This window comes from Prunus persica, chromosome G6, assembly GCF_000346465.2.
Source record: "Prunus persica cultivar Lovell chromosome G6, Prunus_persica_NCBIv2, whole genome shotgun sequence".
In the NCBI taxonomy this organism is placed as follows: Eukaryota; Viridiplantae; Streptophyta; class Magnoliopsida; order Rosales; family Rosaceae; genus Prunus; species Prunus persica.
Window position 1 is genome coordinate 18104550 of NC_034014.1, and position 22086 is coordinate 18126635.

Consider the following 22086-nt stretch of genomic DNA (forward strand, 5'->3'; position numbering starts at 1 on the left):
AGTCAGTTCTGTTTTTGGGAAAATGAGGGTAAGAGCTTTTGGTAAAAGAAGTCAAAAATGTAAAAAAGACACATGAAAAAGAAGACCAAACGTCCAATACAGTGACTGAGGGACTAGTTGAGAGTGAGGTTGTTGAAGGAAGTGTAGAAAAGAGCAAGTTATCAAGATGACATCCAATGAAGACAAGAAAAGTAAGAAAAATGACCACAGTCTGTGATGATGATGAGGAGTCAGCAGATAGTCTTGACTCTGATTTTGCAAACCCTAACTTCAGTTGTGATGCTAATGATGATGAAGTCGATTTTGATGAATGGGTGGACAAACAAACTGAGTGGGTTGGAGATAGGGCAAAAGGAAAAGAGCTAGAGTCAACAAATGCTAGGGTTGAATCTTGGGATTGGGGTGCAGATGTTGAACTGGATTCAGAGGAGTATGATTTTGATAATGTGCAACCTCAATATGATTCTGATGATGACACTCCAATGATGGATAGATGGCCAGGGTTCAATTCGGCAACTGACATGGGAGATCCACAATTTAAGGTTGGGATGAAGTTCAGTGATTGGCTGTCAGAGAACAATTTATGTAGAGGAATAGGGATGTTGTATTTATGAGAAGTGAGGCTTTCAAGCTAAAGGCAGTTTGTGCAGATCCAGATTGCTCATGCAAGATATATGCTTCCAAAATGCAACATGAGAAGACCCTACATGTTAAGAAATATGATGGTGAACACACTTGGGGTATTGTTTGGGAGAACCCCACTATGAAGTCTAGTTGGCTCAGTGCCAAATATATGGAAACATTGAAGAGCAATCCAAGTTGGCCAGTTAGCTCATTCATGGAGACTGTGGGGAAGGATTATAACACTCAAGTTTCTAGGCAACAAGTTTATAGGGCAAAAGAGAGGGCATTGAGGCAGATTGAGGGAATATACACAGAACAATACTCCAGAATTTGGAATTATTGTGAAGAGTTAAGGAAGACCAATCCAGGAACAACAACCAAAGTTCTATGTGATTTCAATGAACAATTGGGTCATCCAGTGTTTCAAAGGTTATATGTGTGCCAAGATGCATGTAAAGCAGGGTTCATTGTTGGATGCAGACCCATTATTGGCTTGGATGGCTGTTTCTTGAAGGGTGTATATGGAGGGCAATTTTTAACAGCAGTTGGTATAGATGCTAATAATGAAACATGGATGATTATGTATGCAGTAGTTGAGTCTGAGTGCAAAGACTCATAGGTTCAGTTCCTGGAATTGCTGGTAAAGGATGTAGAGATTGTTAACCAATTTGGATACACTTTCATATCAGATAAGCAAAAAGGATTATTACCAGCTTTTGAGCAAGTTGTTCCTAATAGTGAACACAGGTTTTGTGCAAGACATCTGTTTACCAACTTCATATTACAATTCAAAGGGAAAGCTTTGTTTGACAAATTCTGGGGTGCTGCAAAAGCAACAACTGTTCCACAATTTGCAAGACAGATGAAAGAGCTGAAAAACCTTGATAAAGATGCTTATGCTTAGTTCACTGAACCAAAAAAACCTCTCAGGCATTGGTCTCGATCACACTTCAGCACTCATGTAAATTGTGATATGCTTTTGAACAATATGTGTGAGTCCTTTAACTCATTCATATTGGCATGCAGAGATAAGCCAATACTGACCATGCTTGAGATAGTTAGGTGTAAGTTGATGAGGAGGATATAAGGCAGAAGGGACAAAATGAAGAATTGGACAAAGGAAATTTGCCCCAAGATTTTTAAGAAGGTAGAGATTAATAAGGCAAAAGTGGGTGGAGGAAAATTTCAAGTTGGCAGTGGTGGGATTTCACAGTATATTGTGGACTTAGATTTGAGGACCTGTTCTTGCAGAGAATGGGATTTGACTGGTTGGCCTCGTGTTCATGGAGTGGCAGCTATAAATTACAACGGGGGCCCTAAACGTAATGGATTTTGTGGATGCATGTTATCATACTCAGACATATTTCAAGGCACATGAAAACCTCATACTATCTATGAATGGGATGGAGTTGTGGGATAGAACTAATATGCCACCATGTGTGCCTCCTTCATACTCCAAAGAATCTGAAAAGTCAAGAAAGGCTAGAAGGAAGGAAGCAGGTAAATGCAGCAATAAGGCCAATGTTGTTACAAAATTTCAAGACTCATTGAGGTGTGGCCAATGTGGAAGAAAGGACCACATAAAAGGACTTGTCATAGGAATCTTCCCTCAAAAATAAAAATAAAAAAGAGGAAGGCTGAGGTAAACATCTAAGGGTGAAAATTTTATTAATTTTAATGTTTTTGGGACTATCATGCAACTAACAGTTTATTATTTTTTGCCTCATCCCAACAAATTACTCTAACAAGTGAAGCTGGTCCCAGTACAACAACAAGGTGAACTAAGCTTGCAAGATCTGTGCAGAAAGGAAAATGGAAGAGAAAGGCCACCATTGTAGCTGGAAGTTCAAATGTACCGTGAAGTGATTCAGCTGCTCCATCCTCAGCATCTGCCCATCCTGCAAGTGGATCTGCGCCTCTTGCAATTGGATCTGCCCCTCCTGCATCAACTAAAGCTCCAACTGGCAATTCTTATTTATTGAGGAAACGACCTATGGTTGTGGGAGCATCAGACTTGAGCAAGGAATGATGATGGTCTTGCACACTTATCTGTGTTCTATTAGCTGGTTTGGTTATTTTATTATCACAAGACAGTTTTACCTTTATTAGCTAGTTGGATTAGGTTATTATGTTATCTTGGAAGACAAGTTGCCTTATTTTAGGAAGATAGCTTGTGATATTTTGTAAGATAGGTTCTTTTCTTTTGGAAAACAGGTACCGTGTTTTTGGAAAACAAGTTCTATTTTTTTTTTTTTTTTTGGAAAACAGGTTGTGTTATTTTGGAAGGTTGTAAATGTTATTCTGTGGCCTATTTTGTTGTAATGCTGCAAGTGGATATGTTATTATGTGGCCTATTTTGTTGTAATGCTTCAAGTGGAAATGAATTTGTTCATATGTTGTACAAACAAGTTGTTGGAATGAATAGGTTATTGCATTACCAAAAATGTCACATTGTATGCAGATTACATAGCCATCATGATCATTCCCATTACATAACCAAAATGCAAACTGTTCATTACATAACCAAAATGCAAAATATTCATTCCCATTACATAACCAAAAGCATACTGCTTTCCATACCAAAGGCATAGTGCAAACCCTAACCAAAAGCACACTACTTACACCACAACCACAGTACATCCTATACCAAAAGCACTGTGCATCCCTAAAACATCCCATTTCATGCCAATTCCAAAGTCTTTAGCTTTAGTCCATCTGATCCACCATTCCCTCCAAAGAAGAACATTGCAATAAGCATCCACAACACCACCAATGCTACCCAAAGAACCTTCTCTCTGCGTCTAGCCTTTGCTAGTGAATACTCCAACTTATTCCGCGATTTTAGCAACCTCGGAATGACAACTTTAGACCTTTCACACATTTCCACATCATACCCAACCCAGAAATCACAACCTCCTCTACCCTGCACAAAACCCACTCTGTAAATTAATATTTGCACATACTACATTCAAAATCTAATATTTTGCACCAAATCTAGTTTTTTACCTTTGCACACACAGCGAATTGCCTCACAGGATTTGAAATTGTCCACGAAGTTTGGATCCTCGCATTCTTACCACACCAACACACCATCGCCTTATGCTCCATTTCTCATTCGTTTTCTGGGTTAAGGAGCCAATACACTCAAATACACCTTTTGGGCGGCTCACTTCTTCGAAATCGTAGATCTGAGCTCTCAGCTATGGAAATTTAGGATTTAGGTTAAACTGAGGTTGATGACGAATTTGGGGCTTTCTCTTCGATCTCCAGCTTTGGCAACACGTGCCCAATTTGGGCCCGATATTCAGTTTTTTTTTTTTTTTTATAGAAATGTCGAAACCCAAAAGTGCCCTTCAACTGGCACGCGCGGAATGTTCAAAGCGCTGGTGGGGTAGGTCCCACGGGTGCCACGTCAGCATTTAACGATTGCCCGTCTGGTCAACTTAATGGAAGGATGAAATTGAACGATGTTGAAAACGTCAGGGCGTAAATTGATAAAATTGATACCATGAGTCTAATTTGAAAATGACCCTAAACCAGCGGGGTGTCTTTTATTGTTAGCCCTTATTATTATTACGTAGAAAAAGTTACAGCCTTACAACAATATGAGTAAATCATGGATAATAGAACTTGTTAATTTGGCTCATTGATATCCCCGCAACAGATAGTCTTACCTGATAAAGTTTGGTTGGTTTATTCTAACACTCCCAAATATCAAAATTATGAAAATGGAAATTATACACATACATATTATTATCGTTATCATTGCTGCTGAAGGCGATAAGTAGGAACTGCCAATAGATGCTTAGCCCTAGGCACTGTTAGACCAAACTCCTCCGTCATGTCCAACTCAGATGGCAACATATTATTTGGAAGCTCCCAATCAAAACAATGAACAAGTTGTGCCACCACAAGCTGGACCATAGTTATCCCTAATTGCATTCCGGGGCAACCTCGCCGGCCAGACCCAAATGGAATAAATTGAAAGTCACGTCCCCGAAAATCGATATTGCTACCGTCGAACCTTTCTGGTATGAACTTCTCTGCATCAGTCCAAATACTAGGGTCTCTCCCAATTGCAAATATGTTGATAATAACACGAGATTTTCGGGGTATGTGGAAGCCATTCACATTGCAGTCCTCAATGGCTGCATGGGGAAGCAGCAATGGTGCCACTGGATGAAGCCTCATGGTCTCCTTCACTACCATGTCCAAGTACTCCAACTTCTCCAAGTCCGATTCTTCCACCTCCCTCTCCATGCCCACTACGTTTTCTAACTCTTTCTGGACTTTCTTCATCACCCGCGGATGCTTGATGAGTTCGGAGAGTGTCCACTCAATTGCTGTCGCTGTTGTGTCCATTGCGCCAGCCAGCATGTCCTGCAAGGAAATTTTTGGACAGAAATACCATTTATTGTAAGATATGTAGTAGGGTTTCGCAAATTGTGAATTTGGACCGTTGATTAGGTTGATTGTTGCACATGGATTGATGCGTGTTTTGTCCAAATTCACTATCTAACAATATAAAAATATGCATGCTAATATAATTACCAAAATTATAGCTTTGATGTTGGAGCGTTCGATTCGGTACTCGGATTCTTCTGACCCCATGAAGCCCAGCATGACATCAACAAAGTCCTTTGTTCTTTCTTGATCTGTAGATTGAATATGTTCATCAATGATCTTCTCAAAAAATGCATCAAACACCTTGCTAACACCCTTCATGCGCTTAGTTAGCCCCTGGAGGTCAAGTGGAGCAATAAAAGGAATGAAATCACCGAAGTTTGGGGTGGCTGCTAAATGCATGCCCTCTTGGATCACAGCCTTGAAACCCCTCTCGTCAAATTCTTTATCCATGTACTTCTTCCCAAACACCATCAGGCAGCTCATGTCGGCAGTGAGAGACGCAACCTTGCCACTGAGATCAACAGTAACACGATCACTGGCAGCCTCTTGAATAAACTTAGTCAAGAGGGCAAGCTCTTCTTTCCTCATGGGCTTGAAAGAGTTGGTTTTGTGGCTGCTGAGCAACTCAAGGGTGCACATCTTACGCATGGTTCGCCAATAGGAGCCATATGCACCGAAGGACAAATTCCTTTGCCCATAGGAAATATGTTCAGCAGCTTGAAGAGGTGGCCTACTTGCAAAAACAAGGTCATGTGTTTTGAGGAACAGCTCAGCAGCCTGAGGGGATGAAGCAACAACAACAGGAGCAAGGCCTAAGCGCATATACATGATGTCGCCGTGCTTTTGGGCTAGTCGATGCAGATCCCGGTGAGGGAACTCCCCTAACATGTGCAGGTTTCCGAAAAGTGGAAACCCTCTGGGACCAGGAGGCAATCTCTTCTTCTTGTTCTTGCTTTTGGACAGCCATGCTTGCAGTACATAAACAAGAGCAAGCAACCCAAGTATTGCCCCAACCCAATCCATGGCTAACTCTACTACACAGCTATAAGGTTGGTGATTGAGCTTGTTGGTTGTGCTTAAATGGTTGAGTAGGTTAAGTGCTAGAGTGTACTGGTTTAATATTGCACTGCAAATATTTATAGGAGCACTTTGATCTCACGATTAGTTACAATATCAATGACTTGAATTCTTTTTTTCTTTTATTTTTTGGGTTTAATATTGACATGAGTAGGGGCAAGTTCAACCTCTTGTCTGAGGAGCCAAGCTTTATTTGAATATTTATCCGGCACTGAAGATGGAATTAAAAAAACCAATAATACTATTTGGACCATATTTACCGACCACCCCGCCAGTGTATATGGGATCCACCTGTATTTGTATTAGAGAGGTGGTCAGCAATGACTAGTCAGTAAATGCGTCCAAATAACACCACCCTAGAAAAACACACTCTTGGCTAAGTTTAATGTGTAGCCACGCCTTATTATTTTCTAATTTTTATTTTAATTAAGGAATGAGTAACTTTATTTTAATTGATACCAAATTCTCGTAGACATGGATGAGATAAGTTGTTTATAGAACTGCAATTATTTTGAAGTGGATATCGAGGAAAAAGCACTCTTAGCTAAGCTTAAATTATATTTTCGCATTCATTAAGAAATGAAAAAAACTTTATTTAATTACTCCCAAATTCTCAAGGATATGGATGAGAAATAATTCCCAGTTGTTTATGGAATTTTTTGTCCCAAGCTACTGCCGACTAAATTATTGTGAAGTGGATATCAAGGAGGAATTTTAATAAACAAGGGTCCTAATCTTTGTTTCTTTGTTTCCTTGTGTTTGGTAAATACTACTTAATCTTTTTTATATTTGGATGGATGTAATATCAAGGCACACTTCAAAATTAAAATATGATGTCGATCGTTTCTATGATGGAGTATATTCAGCCGGCAGAGAAGAATTCCCTACTGGCTTATGACAGGATTCCATCAGTTTCCTTCTAGGCCAACCAGACCAATTTGATTTGTCCTCAAAACTTCTTCTGTTTTACGCAGGGGAATTTCAGACAAAAAATTATCCATTTAACTACTTTGAACTCGAGTTACTTGAATTTATTTAACACGCTCAGAAAGGACAAAACAGAACAAAAGAAATCACACGCAAAAAGCAAAAATCAAAAGCAAAACGAAAGGAAAAAGAGTGCATAATTACCGTATATTAGCAAATGTAAAAATTTGCTTCATCTACATTAGAAGAAATCACACACAAGTGTGAGAAGAGTACAGGCTTTTTGTTTACTGTAAATGGGGAAGAAGATTATAATAGCAGTAGAATTGCAAGAAGATGAAAACGGCAGAAGAAATTAGAGATATTTAGTCATATACCCATTCTTGGCACTAAAACTATAAATAAATCATATACCATTTAATTTCTATAAACAAATCCAAAAAAAACCCAAAATATGATAGTTGGCCTTATTGAATTTAATTTTGATTATTAAATTACTTTGATATCCTATTGAGTGTTTTGGACTTTTTAATGAGGTTTCGGTTTTGGATTTGTTTTAAGAAATCAATAGCAGTTTTGTAATTTAAAAGAAGTTAAAAGTCTTTTTGTTATGTTGTAAATGGATTTTTGGTGTATTTATAAAATCCATTTCATATAGGGTTTTTTTATAATTTGAGCTCCTATATTGAGTATAATAGTGAATCTCCCAAGAAATTATTACCGGACAAAGTAAACTTCTTATCTGTTTCAATTCAAAGGGAAGGCACTAAAAGGACAAGGGGAAGACCAAGAGCGCATGGGATATAGACCAAATGACACTTTAAGACAGCAACGCCTGCTCTGTCGGCAGATTGATGTGAATGGGGCCGGCAGAGGCAAGAAATAAAAGTTAATGAGATACCAAAATCTGACTCATGACATGGGCCTAAACATGATATAAACGCACATTTCTACAACAGATAAAATAACATCAAACCAAAAGTTCAAATTATTTGGCATTTATGGAAAATCTGATAGGGGCTGACTACATTTGAATGACAAAGAAGCAAAAATCAAAGCAATGTTGGTGTATAGAAATGAATTGAGAGTAAAACCGAGTAGTCTATCACTATGCTCTGGCTTAAATCAACGTTAATGTTCGATTCTCTTGGGAAATTACTAAAACAAATGACGAAAATTACATATGAATTATATACAGGGAAAATGATAGAATATATTTCACATAAATCCAATCTCAAAGGTGTCAGTAGAATGATACAAGAGCATTTTCAGGCACGACAGTGATTGTTAGCACAATGCTAGAAGTAAATTAAAGAACCTTGGATTGGCAAGTAATGCACGGTTGTGAATCCTGATTGACCACTTGAGCCATTTCAAGTCAGTCATCCCTCTTCCGACTCTGCCCATCAATCCAGAAATTAGAATGAAAGCAGAAGAAATGAAAATTTTCAGTTTAAGGGGCATATTATTCACTCCCATACATTTTAACAGTCCATCCATCACATAAAAGGGTATATTTGCCATAATCTCACAAAAGGAAGAAAGATAAATTTGAAATTCAAAGGCCCAAATAAATTCCATTCGATAAATGGCAAGCATGTGCTAGTTGTAGTGTTGATATTTTAAACAAGAGAGAGAACAGGTACTCATTGGAAAGGATTCATACCATGTATGGCTTCCATGTTGTCTTCCTTGTAAACACCAAGGGGTGAGCCATGGACAGATAAGAGCATCTCCCCAGGCTTCGGGAGCCTTCGCGTCTTGGGTGTCATCCCAATAGACAGTCTCTGGCTACTCACCTGCAGCATCAACCAGGGTTGATTAGATCATACGGACTGGAAGAGCCATCAAGATGCTCTTTTTGCTCAATAGTATATCCAACAGTACAACAGCAGAGAGTTTTAGAACAATCAACAACTATATTGGCAGTTAAACTAAGTACTAACTTTTGCATACTCTTGCCACAACTCAATACCTAAAAAACTTGTCCTAATAACTTATTTTTCTCTCAACACAATTAAGGTCACTGAAACTTAATAATATTTTCCGGTTTTCCCCTTTACATGTCGATTTCTATATCAACATCACTGTTATTTTTTCAGAAGTCTAGAACTTTGGACTCGACTCTTCAACATTCTGAAAGGGCTTACAACATAATCTCCCTAATTTACGTAAATTCACTAAGTAGTTGATAGCACTAATAGAAAATCAGCTTAGCACTTCTTTTAGGTCTTGAGGATAGACACTGACAGCATCTATACTTCTGGAGCTCATGCACTTCAGTAAGCCGTTTAGGCCTTCTACTTATTCAAATTTATGGTAAAAGAATTTGAAATCTAACCAAAAGCTATCAACAGAACAACACAAATTGTCATAATAAAACCAATTGCAGCTTGAATAGACCTAAATATGATAAATCAATCGAGAAGCTACAAACCCCAGGAGTTTGGAGAGTATCTTGCTTCCCTAGCATCAGAGTATCAAATGGCTCCTCTAAACCCTACAATAGAGATTTCAGCAAGGTAAATATCTGTATGTGTATGAATGGATGGATGTATGAATTTATGTATGCATGTGTGTGTATTTGAATATGCATGTGTGTCTATGTGCATATGCATGTGTGCCTGTGTGCATATGTGCATGCGTGTGTGCGTCATGTGTGTCTGTTTGTATGCACTACACGGAATTGAACCTTTACTATATATTAATTGCATGTGTGCTACATAAGCATATAAAAATGTATTTAAACATTTTGATTTTCGTGTTAGACACATTTGAAAACTCCACTAATCTAGACGTGTATATAAGAAGAAAACATACAAAGTCGCTGATCTGCAGATTATCAGCACCCAGAAGGCTTGTTTTATCTGCCACCAACCAACTCAATCATGTGAGATATAAAAAACACACAAACAAAGAGGGGTACAAACTCATTCATCAAATTCCAGATCCCCATGTCCAAAAAATAGGAGTTTCTAAAGTTGTTAATACCTGCTTTACTAGAAAACTCAAAGCCACCAAGAGATGGAATTGCAGCTGAGCAACCAGAATAAGCAATGGACAACCGACGAAGAAGAGTCTCATGTAAATCCATTCCATCATTCATGGATACATTGCCATCTTTGTCAATCCATTGCACTTCCATTTGTCCATTTTCTCCATTTCTTACAATCGACAGGTTTTGAAAGTTCTCTTTAAAATATTGCAATACAGGGGTTCGCTGCTGTTCCTTGTTGAAGTAGGAGCGAAGCAAACGCAAATTAGTCAGGAGATGTTCAGTCTCAACATCACGAATAGCCCTAATGGCAGAAATTTGCCGCTCAACTGTGAAAACACAAACAAACAGTACACGCATTTGGTCACAAATTAATTGAAATTTGAACTCTAAAATATAATTTAGCAACTTAAATGCCTGAAAATTGCTCATTGAATCTGGATTTTGGACAGATGACAATAAAGAGGGGATTAGAACATCAAAACTTCTTAAGACTAATAGAAGGATGGACAGCCCAACATCAAAAGAAAAATAAAGACATCATTCTTTTCCAATGGAGAATCAGAAGCAGAGTTTCTCATTAAAATGGAAACTGTATTACAACTACCCATTGAACGTTAACAATCAACTTATAAAAAGAAAAGAAAAGAAAAAAAACCCAAAAATGTAATAAATTAAATACAAATGCTGTCAGTAGAAACACAAATATAAGATGCGCGGAGTGAAATTATACCATCTGGGTCTGTGAATTGAGCTTCTTGTTTCGCATTCTGGGGTTCCTTTTCCTCTGCAACATTGAAATCGGTCCCTGGTGACAAGGCAACTTGTTTTACAGTTTTCTTAGCTCTTTTTCTTGCCATTTGAACTGGTCTATTCTGCTATCATATCCAAAAACAATTCCATAAATCAACTATTAAATTTATACACGACACACAAAATTGTCAATTTTTTCAATTTGTGTTCAATGTTAGCTTCATGTGTGAAACAGCAACCAGAGTATGTTAAATCTGAAATGCCAAGCAACCCAATTCGCATTTGCATACTCCAAAAAGAAGGGGGAAACATTTTCAGTTCTTTCTTTTCTTTTCAAACGGTAAAAAAGAATGTCATTTCAATGTTGCAGAAGATTGAAAACATAAAACTAAGGGCCGATTTGATAGAAAACAAGTCAAGCACAAAGCAACAACAAAACCCAAAAACACAGCAACAACAAAACCCAAAAACACAGCAACAACAAAACCCAGAAACACATTAATAGCAAAACACAATAACAGTCCAAATATCAAATACCCACAGCCTAAAAACACCAAATCTGAAACACCCAAACAGTCCAAGTCAAAGAATTTCATACCTTTGATGAAAGTCCAAAGGAAGAGAGAAGAGGCAGATGGAGAGTTGCGAGAGAGAGGGTTGAGAAAGCGAGAGTGAATGTGAGAGTGAGAGAAAAAGAGTTCAGAGGGCGAGAGCGAGCGTGAAAAAGAAAATAGAAAACTGAAATTTGAAATTGATTTTTGGTAGCTTTCAAAATTATGCCTCGTTTTGAAATCAGTTTTCAGTTTTCTACAAACTAAAAATTATAATTAGTTACCAACACATTTTCAATTTCATGAAAACTGAAAATGAAATTATTATCAAACGGACCTTGAAAAAAAGATTGGGTTTTGTGAAGAGGTGTACTTACCACTGACCGGCCGGCGATTTGGGCTTGTCGAAGCTTGCAGTGCTAGGCGTGGCCGCTTACAAAATGCGTTTGAATTTTGAGATTTTGGAGGTAAACAAATTCGTTCTGAATAATTGGCAAACAAGTGGGAAGAAAAGTTGACTAATATTTTATTTTGTTTTATTTTTGGTCTCATATTACTCTTGCATTAACGACAAAAAAATCAACTGAAATCATGTGGAAGAATATTAGTGCTGCTTTAGAAAGAACTTCTGCTCATAAATGCTTTTAGCAAAAGCACTTTTATTATAAAGATATTGTAATTTTCATAACAAATTCAAGTGCCTTGAAGAAGCACATAGTAAGTGCTTCTCCAGAAAGCGGTTCTACGATCCAGGAGCACTTCTAAACTTTTCTGTCAAACACTGTCAAATGTTGACAGGACCCAACTCAAATTCCACTTTGGAATTTGAATCGAACCTAGTACGTGTCCGACACCTAGCAGGTGCTAAACACGCTTGACCAGATTGCCCTTCTAAGTCTCAAAATTCTTTTTCAAGTTAGACTTCTGCCTGAAATTTGGCAGAGTCTCCCCTCTAAAATGCTCGTTTCCCAATAACTCACCACCTGTAAATATACAATTAACAATGAAAAACAAAGTCCCAATCGTTCAGCATACATAAGACCAATAACCCGAACGGCCTCGGGCCTCCATAAATCAAATAAATATTCCATCCTTGAATAAGAACTCAACTCTTAGAATAATGTGAATCCTTTATCAACTTCTAATAAATTAATTCACAATTACACTTAAAATATACACCACAATCTAATAAAAACCATATCCATGATTCATCATCTTTAAACCACTAAGTATATATATATAGTCCCCTTCTATTGAGGGATCCCTCAAATAATATTTGAGGGACTCCCTTTAGGGTACCCTACAATTTTTTTCCCAATGATCCAAACCATTTATTTTTTAGGTCTTCATTTATAGATCATCCTTACAAAAAATTAGACAAAAATCGGAAACCGTTTCGACATCCAATTGTGTCTTACAAAATCAATGAACACGGTGCTTCAAGAAAATGCTAAAATTTTAATAACTTAATTGAGTGGTCAAATGATATCGGATTCAAGTGATTTTTTGTAGAGATGATCTTTGAATGAGTATCTACAAAATAGACGGTTTGGATTAGTGAAATACAATCCGGAGTGGGGCCTACAAGGGGTGTCCCTCAAATAAGCTTATTTGAGGGATCCCTCAATGGAAGCTCTCTGTATATATATATATATATATTAGATTTTAACATATAATAAATATTTAGTTAATTTCTCGACTACACCAAAATCCAGTTAATAAACCTTCCCCTAACTTTACACAACCAGTCATAGCATAAAACCCTTAGAAATAAAAGCGATTACCCGATAACCCTAAACATTTGAACAATCCAATATCACCCAATCATACACTTTTTCCTAATAACAATAAATAAATAATTAACACGCTAAACTTCGAATATCATAATAACACCCAATAATATCATCAAACACTATAACATAAACTCGTAATCCAAACATAATTAGAAAAGTTCACAAACAGTCAAACCTCGTTTACATGGTCGTTCTTGTACTACTCGAAGGGTGACACTATCTCGGAAGACTCGCGATCAACCGAGGATCAAACTTCCTACACTAGGTCAACCAGGCCCACAGAGCCCACGACCTCTGATTTCCAATCCAAAAGTTCCTATTGGTTCAACAAGGTTTACTATACATGTCCTACAAGTTTGGACTGAGTTGAATGGTCGGATCGCTCACGTTCAGACAGTCATCATTTATCTAAACTTTAAATTATTGAATCGGAGTATCCGAGACTCCTATTATTGATCCGCGAAGTAATATACAATCCTAGAATGCCTAGATCCACATATTTGAAAATGAAGTCAATTCAACTGTCTGAACAAATCAAACCTGGATAACGCCTAATATGCGATATTCGATCGACAATCAAACGGTAACCAAATTCCTATCTGAGCATACCATCGTGCTCGGGACTACATGAGGATCATTTTATAACTAAGAGGGACACCCAAACAGTGCCCACGCGCCGGCACACTGGCCGGCAGTTCATGGGTGTCCAAAGTGATTCCGGCGATCGGAAAATCTCCAAACCGCCGGTCAAGACCTATACCTACATGATCAGAACAATGAATGGAGCAACTTTGGTTCTTGGACCAACCCCAAAAAGTAATCAGACGTGGCCGGAATCGAGGGCTGAAACCGGCCAAAACTTTGATCGCTTAAATCCGTTTCAAAACGCAGAAATTAATCCTAAACAACCCAACCAACAGCTAAAACACACTGAGAGGATGAGAAAGCATACCTAGATCGCAAGATTTGGTAGTCGGAATCGCCTGAACGAACTCCGTGAAGTTATGGGTAAAACCAGCCGGATTTTTGCGAATTCCAGCGAGATACGGCCGAGCTGGGGCGGCGAAGGGTCGAGATGGGAAGGTGACGTCGCGCTGGTTCTTTTGGTACCAACCTTGTCGAGTTTGGTGGTCGGAGGTGGTGGTGGCGACCCAAAAATGGGTCGGATGAATAGTAACAGCACAGGGGGGGAGGTTGATGCGAACCAGAAGGAGAAGGGAGCAGAAAAAAGAAATTTTTTAAAACAGTCCGGTACTGTAGCCGGTCTTGTAGCGGTACTGTTTGCTAAAGTGACAAATTTAAAAAATTTTATTACGCTTTTAACTCTTCATGAAGCATTCCAAAACAGTTCCATTACTTCAAAGATAGCAAAAGCATCCAAACACAACAATCAACATTTTTTTTTTCTTTCCAGAATTGTACTTCTAATCCAAAATAGAAATTCTAATATAATGTTGTGAGAAATTTCCTCTCAGTATAATTTAGAGTATCGCTTATACTAAAAAAAAAAAAAAAAGTGTTATGTAAAGCAAAACGTAGCTTTAGACACTCTTTTTTGGGCTAATATTTGAAAACTAAACATCAAAGCCCACTCGACCAGTCAAAACTTCGATGAAAGAAAGAGAGTGACTTTTGAACTCTCTCGCTTTCTATAACGAATCTTTGAATTAGTCTCTCCTCTGTCACTTTCCCTATCGCCTAATCCCAACTGTGGCGTTCTCACCTATGTGCTTTCGCCACATGTGCACAATTGCTATTTTAAACCGCCCATTGGTGGCTTGTAGATTGTCTTCTTCTGATCATGTAGACGAAGAAAAAGGTGAAAAAGCAAGTGTTCAAGCTGAGCTTTGTACATGGTGGTAACCATGCAATGTGAGTAACTCTGTAATTTTCTTTCATCTGTTTCAGCAAATGGGTTTTTGAATTCATAATCTGTAGATGCTAATTCTTTGGTTGCAGATCCGCTGCTGCTGCTGCTGCTGGTTACCATAATTCTTTGGTTGCCTCCTACTTCAAGCCTTGATGCTACCAACAGTTCAACCAAAAAAAGGCGAGAGGTAATTTCAGGACGCCATGCTGCTGTTGCCACTGATGATGGACGATGTTCCAGAATTGGGATGCATGTTCTTCGCGAAGGCGGTCATGCCGTTGATGCATCAGTGGCTGCTGCTCTTTGCTTAGGGGTTGTGAGTCCAGCATCAAGTGGCATAGGGGGAGGAGCCTTCATGCTTATCAGGCTAGCCAGCGGGGAGGCACAAGCCTTTGATATGAGAGAAACTGCTCCCTTGCTAGCTTCTGAGGTTTAAACCTGCTTTGTACTAAAAGCTCTCTCTTCCATTAGACTTGAATGAGTTGCCTGGTTCTTATGATTTTTCTTTCTTCCTACTTTCAGAACATGTATTCTTCCAACACTACGCTGAAAGGTAAAGGGGCTCTCTCCATAGCAATTCCAGGGGAACTTGCAGGCCTTCATAAAGCTTGGAAACAATATGGAAGGCTTCCATGGAAAAGGCTTGTAAGTCCAGCTGAGCGTCTCGCTCGTTTGGGATTTAAAATTTCACCATACCTCAACATGCAGATGCATAGAACAGAATCAGGAATCTTGGCAGATGAGGGACTTCGTCATGTATTTACATTAAACGGGAGTCTCTTGAAGACAGGTGAGACATGTCGTAACTGGAAACTGGCACAGACACTCAGAGACATCTCGAATTTCGGTCCCAGAGCCTTCTATAATGGATCTATCGGATCCAAATTGGTTAGAGATATTCACAAGGCCGGAGGAACACTGACAATGAAGGATTTGCAAAATTATAGAGTTAAACTGAGAAAGCCTATATCTACTGACACTCATGGGTTTAAAATACTGGCTATGCCTCCTCCTTCCGGAGGTCCTCCAATGATACTTGTGAGTATATATCTCTGTTCTTGCATTCTTTTTTGTCTTTTTTTTTTTGTTTTTGAAAAAAAAAAAACAGAACTTCAATTCCACTGTTACAGATGCTAAACATTCTTTCTCAATATGGAAATGTTTCTGGAGTTTCTGATCCTCTTTGGGTCCATCGAGAAATCGAGTCCTTGAAACATGTATTCGCGGTGAGGATGAATCTTGGTGATCCTGAGTTTGTTAATGTGACTAATGTTCTAGCTGATATGCTTTCTCCTAAGTTTGCTGAGGAGTTAAAGAAGACCATATATGACAACCGGACTTTTGACCCAAGCCATTATGGAGGCAGGTATGTTGTCTAATTGCCAACAGTATTTATTACCTGTTAGATTATACATTCGTTTAACTAATTATTCTTGTTTTGGTTACCAAATTTTCTATCTTCTCTGTCCAAGATTTATTAATATAAATTCTGTTTCTTGCTAATGCATGGAATGGTACATATATGCACTTGAGTAGCAATGCTTCAATGTGCATAGAACTAATGTTGTGAGTTCCAGATTATACTACTGAATTCGTTTTCTCGGCGACGAGGAAGTGGTTTAAAAATGGTGGCGCATTGAGTTTGTTTTGTCTCTATTTAATTTGCTACTCAAGCTTCTTATACATCCGTTTAGAAGTCCATTTGCTTCTAATGCGTCTAGTTTCATCAATTTCAGATGAAGGGAATGCTATCCACATGTATGCAAGCATGAGTACAAAGATGTACTAAACTATTTTTCATCATTCACTAATTCATTCATGTTGGCAGTCAACATTGGACAGAAATGGTAATGTTGCGATATGAATGTTGTGGGATTTTAGTCTAAATTATATACAAAATCTGCCTAACTAAAGCAGTAAAGCCCTGTTTACCAAAAACAAAAACAAAAAAGTAAAATCCTGTGTAACTTGCTCTCACTCTCAGGTATTTTGCTTGTGCTTGTAGAGGCCTTTTTACATATTCTCCTAATCCAAGACTTTTTGTTTGTTTATACTAATCCTTGTTTCCTAACAGGTGGAACCAGATCCATGATCATGGAACCAGTCATTTGTCCATCATAGATAACGAGCAAAATGCCGTCTCTATGACTACTACTGTGAATGGATATTTCGGTTCACAAATACTGTCGTCAAGTACAGGAATAATTTTAAACAATGAAATGGATGACTTCTCTATACCTGGAAATGATTCTACAGTTCCACCTCCAGCACCACCCAATTTCATCAGGCCAGGAAAGAGGCCATTATCATCCATGACACCTACTATAGTCCTGAAGGTAATGCATAAGCGATATGGAGAAATGAGGAGAGAGAGAAGTAGAAGAGGGAGTGAAAGAGAGAAGATAGGGGTAGATAAAAGAACAATAGGAAGTTTCAACTTTAATGTTTTTCTATGCAGTGTGTATACCTGAGCAATATTTTCATGTCTTCCTATATATGCTTTGACAGGATGAGCAACTGAAAGCAGTAGTAGGCGCAAGTGGGGGAGGCATGATCATTGCTGCAACTGCACAGGTTCTTTTGAATCATTTTGCAAGGGGATTGGATCCACTCTCTTCGGTCATGGCTCCGAGGGTCTATCACCAGGTTTTCATTTAAGTCCCATCCAGATTACACACTCTCTCACACACGCAAGATATACCTTCAATGCAATTTATACTTTTCATAATAAGTTCTGCCATTATGTTGTATGGTAAAGAAATGTCTTGGATAGCAGCTGAATAATAGGATTAAGGGATGCCTCCTTTTTTCTTTTTTCTTTTTTTTGATTAATTTCTGTAATTGGTTCACATATTAACTACCCTTAGGTGATGATTCACCCTTGAGCAACCTATCGTTGCTCAAACCCTGCCGCCAACTGCTTCAGCTTTTCCAGTATTGAGCTTTTGTATTTTGTTTGATTAGAAGAGAGGCTTACTCTTTTACCGTTCATAAAACGTAAAGTTCAATTTAGTTATCCATTAAACTTCTAATCTGATGCATTTCTGTCTTAACAGCTATTACCTAATGTGGTTCAGTATGAAAATTGGACAACCGTGACTGGCGATCACTTTGAAGTTCCTGCTCAAATCAGGAAAGCCCTACACAAGAAGGGCCATGTGCTAGATCCCCTTTCTGGTGGATCCATTTGCCAGTTTATAGTTCAACAAATAGAGGCTTTGAAGAACAATGGAGGCACTAGGGAGATTGTGGCAGTTAGTGATCCAAGAAAAGGCGGTTTCCCTGCTGGTTTCTGAAATTGGGGGATGGTGCTATGCTAGTCACTACGGAATTGAAGCTAGTTATTGCCTTTGTTCCCATGCTAGTTTTCTCCCCCTTGTCCACAGTAACTAATTCAAAATCTATTATATAACAAGATTGACAATTTGTTTAGTGCAGTTCATTTTGTTTTTATCTTATGCTCTACAAAGGAAAAGGCACAATGGTTATGATATTGCTAAAGAATTTGAGAAAATAATACTCAAATGTTAGTTCTTCTCAACTCAAAGAAGGTGCATAATCCACAAATAATCTCAAGAAGACTCTCAATTCAAACTTGAGGAAATGAGTGATATTAGCACTTGAGTGAGAGATTAGTTTATACAAGCCAAGAGATTAGCAAATGCTGAAGAGATACAGAAAGTAAGTATAGGAGGAGTGAAGAGATAAAGTACCACAACATGGTTGAACAGCAGAAAGATGCTGTGTTCGGGTTTGAGGTGAACTCACATGATTCTGTTGTGGAGTTGGATTTTCTGCATGGTTTGCTTTGCATTCAATCGTAAATTTTCATTAACTGGACCGGGTTAGCTTATTTGTACGGCACCGGAATCTGAAACTAGGCCTTAGTCTCGGAGAGATGAAGGCTAGAATGTAGGGGAAGACTCCTCAATGCCCAAAAGATGATGGAGAGGGCCAAGACCCACTGTCTAAAATTCTTGCCAAGCTTAGAGAAATACAAGAGAGAGCAAAGATAATGGAAACGGTTTTGCTTCCTTTTTCTGCGGCTAACTATACAGATTGCCCTGTGTTATCAAATTTGTTGGACCTAAGTGGAAGTCTCAAGGCTTGTATAAAAGCTACACTGACTGAACTATGTGTGAAGAATTGAAAAATGCAGCAGTCTTGATAACATTTTGGTGCTGGAACAAAAAGCTTCTAACTCTTGATTTAGCCGTTTTTAGTGATTCTGCACTGATAGAATTAGGTTATCTTCCTAATCTGTATTGGAAAGTACCAAATAATTAGTCATGGATGAAAATTTGAGCTTCAAAATAGACCTTAAAGTCACTTATGCCAAAAGAAGAGAGAGCTACAGCAAGTGTTGAAGAAATAGTCCCACATCGACGTACCGCGTTTAGACAGAACGCTTTATAACCACAGGAAGGCGACGATACATCGCCGAGCTAAGTAACGAGAGCTTGTAACTCAAGTGGGGGCATTAAGGTGATGGAACTTTGGCCCAGAATTAACGGGTTGGGTCTGGTATGGCTCTTTACTAGCCTGCCCATTCCAAGCAAAGAGTTGTTCCATGTGATCTGAGCGAAAGCTCTGGGCCACATGGCTCCTAAAGAGGAGGGCACCGCGTGAGGCTGGGTTCACAGAGCAGCGCCTACCTCCCGCTCTTTGCAGTGGAAGGATAACGGGCTGGTGCCACCTTGATCCATCGTGGCCCGGTAGACTGGTCCACATGAACCTAATCCTTCGTTTTTGGTTTTATTTCTCTCTCACTCTTTTGTCATCACATCACTTCTTCTTGTCTTCGTGAACTCTAAAAAATTCAGTAAGTTCGTTTGTTTGTTTTAAATTAATTTTCTGTAGATTTTGGTAATGTATTATGGAGATTCTCTTACAAGAGGGCTTAAATAAACATTGCTTTGAAATCCTCTATCAATTGTAATGAAGCTTTCTGTTTTCCTTTTTTCTTTAGAGTACAATTAATTTTTTCCTCCTCATCATATATTCACAGTTAGGTAAGAATGATTCCTGTTAGAATTGGTTACTGAAAATTACGAAAAGACTAGGTGAAATTCCCGTCTTCCTCAATGTGGGGGTCTTTTTCTTCCGGCAGCTGCAAATAGGCTGGGCTGCCGTAAAGGGGAAATTACTGGAATTGCCCCCTGTGCCTGAGTTCGAAAATTAAGCCCCAAAAGCACTTCGAAAGGGCAGTAAAGCCTTAGGAAGTGTTCTGGTTACCTTTACCAACGAAAATGATGGCTGCTTACAGGTGATTTATGCTTGCTTACAGATAAAGTTTTAGCTTAGCATGAGGAGATTGTGGCATGGGAGCAAGGTCAGCATAAGTTGAGCACCAAAGAGGAAAATAAGGCTTCCTAGGGAGAAATGGGAGTGTTTAAGATGAGGGAGACAAGGTTTGCAGGATGATCTTGGCTAAAAAGGGGTAAAGGAAGGGCATTACTTCTTCCGGCAGCTTGACAGACTCTGAAAATAGTCTGTTAACAGAGAAGAACAAAGAAGAAGAGTGAATAGGGCTACTGGATTTTTTACAAGTAAGAGAGGAAGCTTGCTCTCTCAGCCTGGGTTGGTTTTTGCTAGGTGGAAGGGACCTCCTTTTATAGCTGAGGGAAACCTTCATTCCCCAAGAAAACCTAATGGTTTCTTCCCCAACTTAGCAAGTTTTTTCCTTCCCTTTTCCTGTCTTATCTTGACTTTTCCCTATTTTGGTAAGACTTCCCAGATCAATTTGCACAAAATTAGGAATTTTGGAGCTCAAGGCCCCCTTTCCCGCGGCTGCTCCAGTGGAGGTTTTCCACTTCCAGCCATTTTATTTTCCTTTCTTTCTCACTCCTTCCTATGACCAGTTTTGATAGGGAAGGAGTTGGGATGTGTATGTTGGTTTGAAGAGTGTCTCTCTTCCTGGCAGCTTGCATGTTAACATCCATTGGTTTCTCTGGTGTTTTGTTTTGGAACTTGATCTCTTCCAATGTGTTGTCACTTCCCAGCAGCTCTGTTCAATGATTCTGCAGACCTCTACGTGGCTTCTATTTTTTCCAGCAAAGGGCTGAGATTTTTATGGCTTATTTTTGGGGTTTTTGTATGGGCTAAAGTGGTTTCTTAAGCAAGTGGGCTATTTAAACATTGGGCTTTTGGTTGGGCTATCCTTTGACTGGGCTAATTTTGGTTGGGTTATTTTGGTTGAGTTATTTTGGTTGGGTTATTTTCTCTTTTGTGCTCACCCACATGTTTGGGCCTAAGAAATGGGCTTGGGTTCCGAGGCTCCCAAGCAACCCGGAACCTCCATTTCTTGACCCATCAATGGGCCTCATGATGACCTATTACCATCCATACCACAACCCACTCAAACAAGCCCCGGGCATCTTGCGTGGCTTGGGCCCACTTAAGCTTGTAGCATGGCATGTTGTTTATTTGCTTGGCGTGGCATGTGTATAAGCGCATATGGCAAACTTTCGCGTGCCCCAAATTGGGTTTCTTCTCGGTAAGATATCGCATTGGGCTGAGAATTTATTTGGGCCGAAGCGTGGATTTTTTTTGGGCCTCAACATTAGCCCCCTTGATTATTGGGGCCATGAATGTGTGTTGAAATGGTCCAAATAATCAATTTCCAGCCCAAAATAAATTGCAGTGGCATGGCATGGGTTCAGGAGCAACTCAAGGATGACCAGTTAAATGTCTCTGAAATTACAGCCAGGTCTTTTCCGGGAATGTTGGAGGGGTCGCAATGGTCCCGCTTAAAACCCAATCCTTCTTAAACACCGAGGGTGTTGCCTTGAAGAATTTTCCTAGACACTGTAATTTTGGAGGTCACTTACTAGAGTTACCAAGAGTTGGCCTATTTTGTGGCATGATATAGAAGAAAATGCTTGGTGGATTAGCTCAAAATAACTTAGCTTGCATGATTTATTTGCTTGAGTGACTAGAGAGACTTGATTTTGCATGGTTGTGATTTGCAAGAGTTGCATTGATTTGCACGCTTGATGTTGGCATGTATTCTTGGTATCTGGCTTGATGCTTGGCATTGGCATGTATGCTTGATTTGTGCATGTATGCTTGGTACTGCTTGGCTTTGGC

At 39.0% G+C, this 22086-nt stretch overlaps 4 protein-coding genes across 14 annotated transcripts; 2 read left to right on the plus strand and 2 right to left on the minus strand.

Annotated features, from left to right (window-relative positions):
- Nucleotides 201-1243, plus strand: LOC18773438. Its single transcript, XM_020565801.1, has 2 exons — nt 201-542; nt 590-1243. Exons 1-2 carry the CDS (start codon nt 201-203, stop codon nt 1241-1243), a joined length of 996 nt encoding a protein of 331 aa, XP_020421390.1.
- On the minus strand, nt 3785-6573 carry LOC18773299 (cytochrome P450 CYP736A12). The gene is made up of 2 exons (XM_007208594.2): nt 5176-6573; nt 3785-5004 (listed from the first exon to the last, which is right to left on the minus strand). Exons 1-2 carry the CDS (start codon nt 6052-6054, stop codon nt 4387-4389), a joined length of 1497 nt encoding a protein of 498 aa, XP_007208656.1. The 5' UTR covers nt 6055-6573; the 3' UTR covers nt 3785-4386.
- On the minus strand, nt 8084-14391 carry LOC18775533. 11 transcript variants are annotated; one of them, XM_020567568.1, is made up of 8 exons: nt 14080-14391; nt 11712-11766; nt 10764-10908; nt 10027-10359; nt 9856-9902; nt 9473-9535; nt 8702-8834; nt 8084-8434 (listed from the first exon to the last, which is right to left on the minus strand). In XM_020567568.1, exons 3-8 carry the CDS (start codon nt 10888-10890, stop codon nt 8418-8420), a joined length of 720 nt encoding a protein of 239 aa, XP_020423157.1. In that variant the 5' UTR covers nt 10891-10908; nt 11712-11766; nt 14080-14391; the 3' UTR covers nt 8084-8417. The 11 variants fall into 11 exon arrangements, with proteins under 11 accessions (XP_020423157.1, XP_020423156.1, XP_020423154.1 ...); XM_020567567.1 differs by having other exon boundaries at nt 10764-10905; nt 14080-14390; XM_020567565.1 differs by having other exon boundaries at nt 10764-10905; nt 11712-11816; nt 14080-14390.
- On the plus strand, nt 14889-18450 carry LOC18772755 (gamma-glutamyltranspeptidase 1). The gene is made up of 7 exons (XM_020566125.1): nt 14889-14999; nt 15087-15427; nt 15520-16035; nt 16128-16363; nt 17072-17333; nt 17506-17643; nt 18054-18450. The coding sequence occupies exons 1-7, from the start codon at nt 14981-14983 to the stop codon at nt 18291-18293; spliced, it is 1752 nt and encodes a 583-aa protein (XP_020421714.1). The 5' UTR covers nt 14889-14980; the 3' UTR covers nt 18294-18450.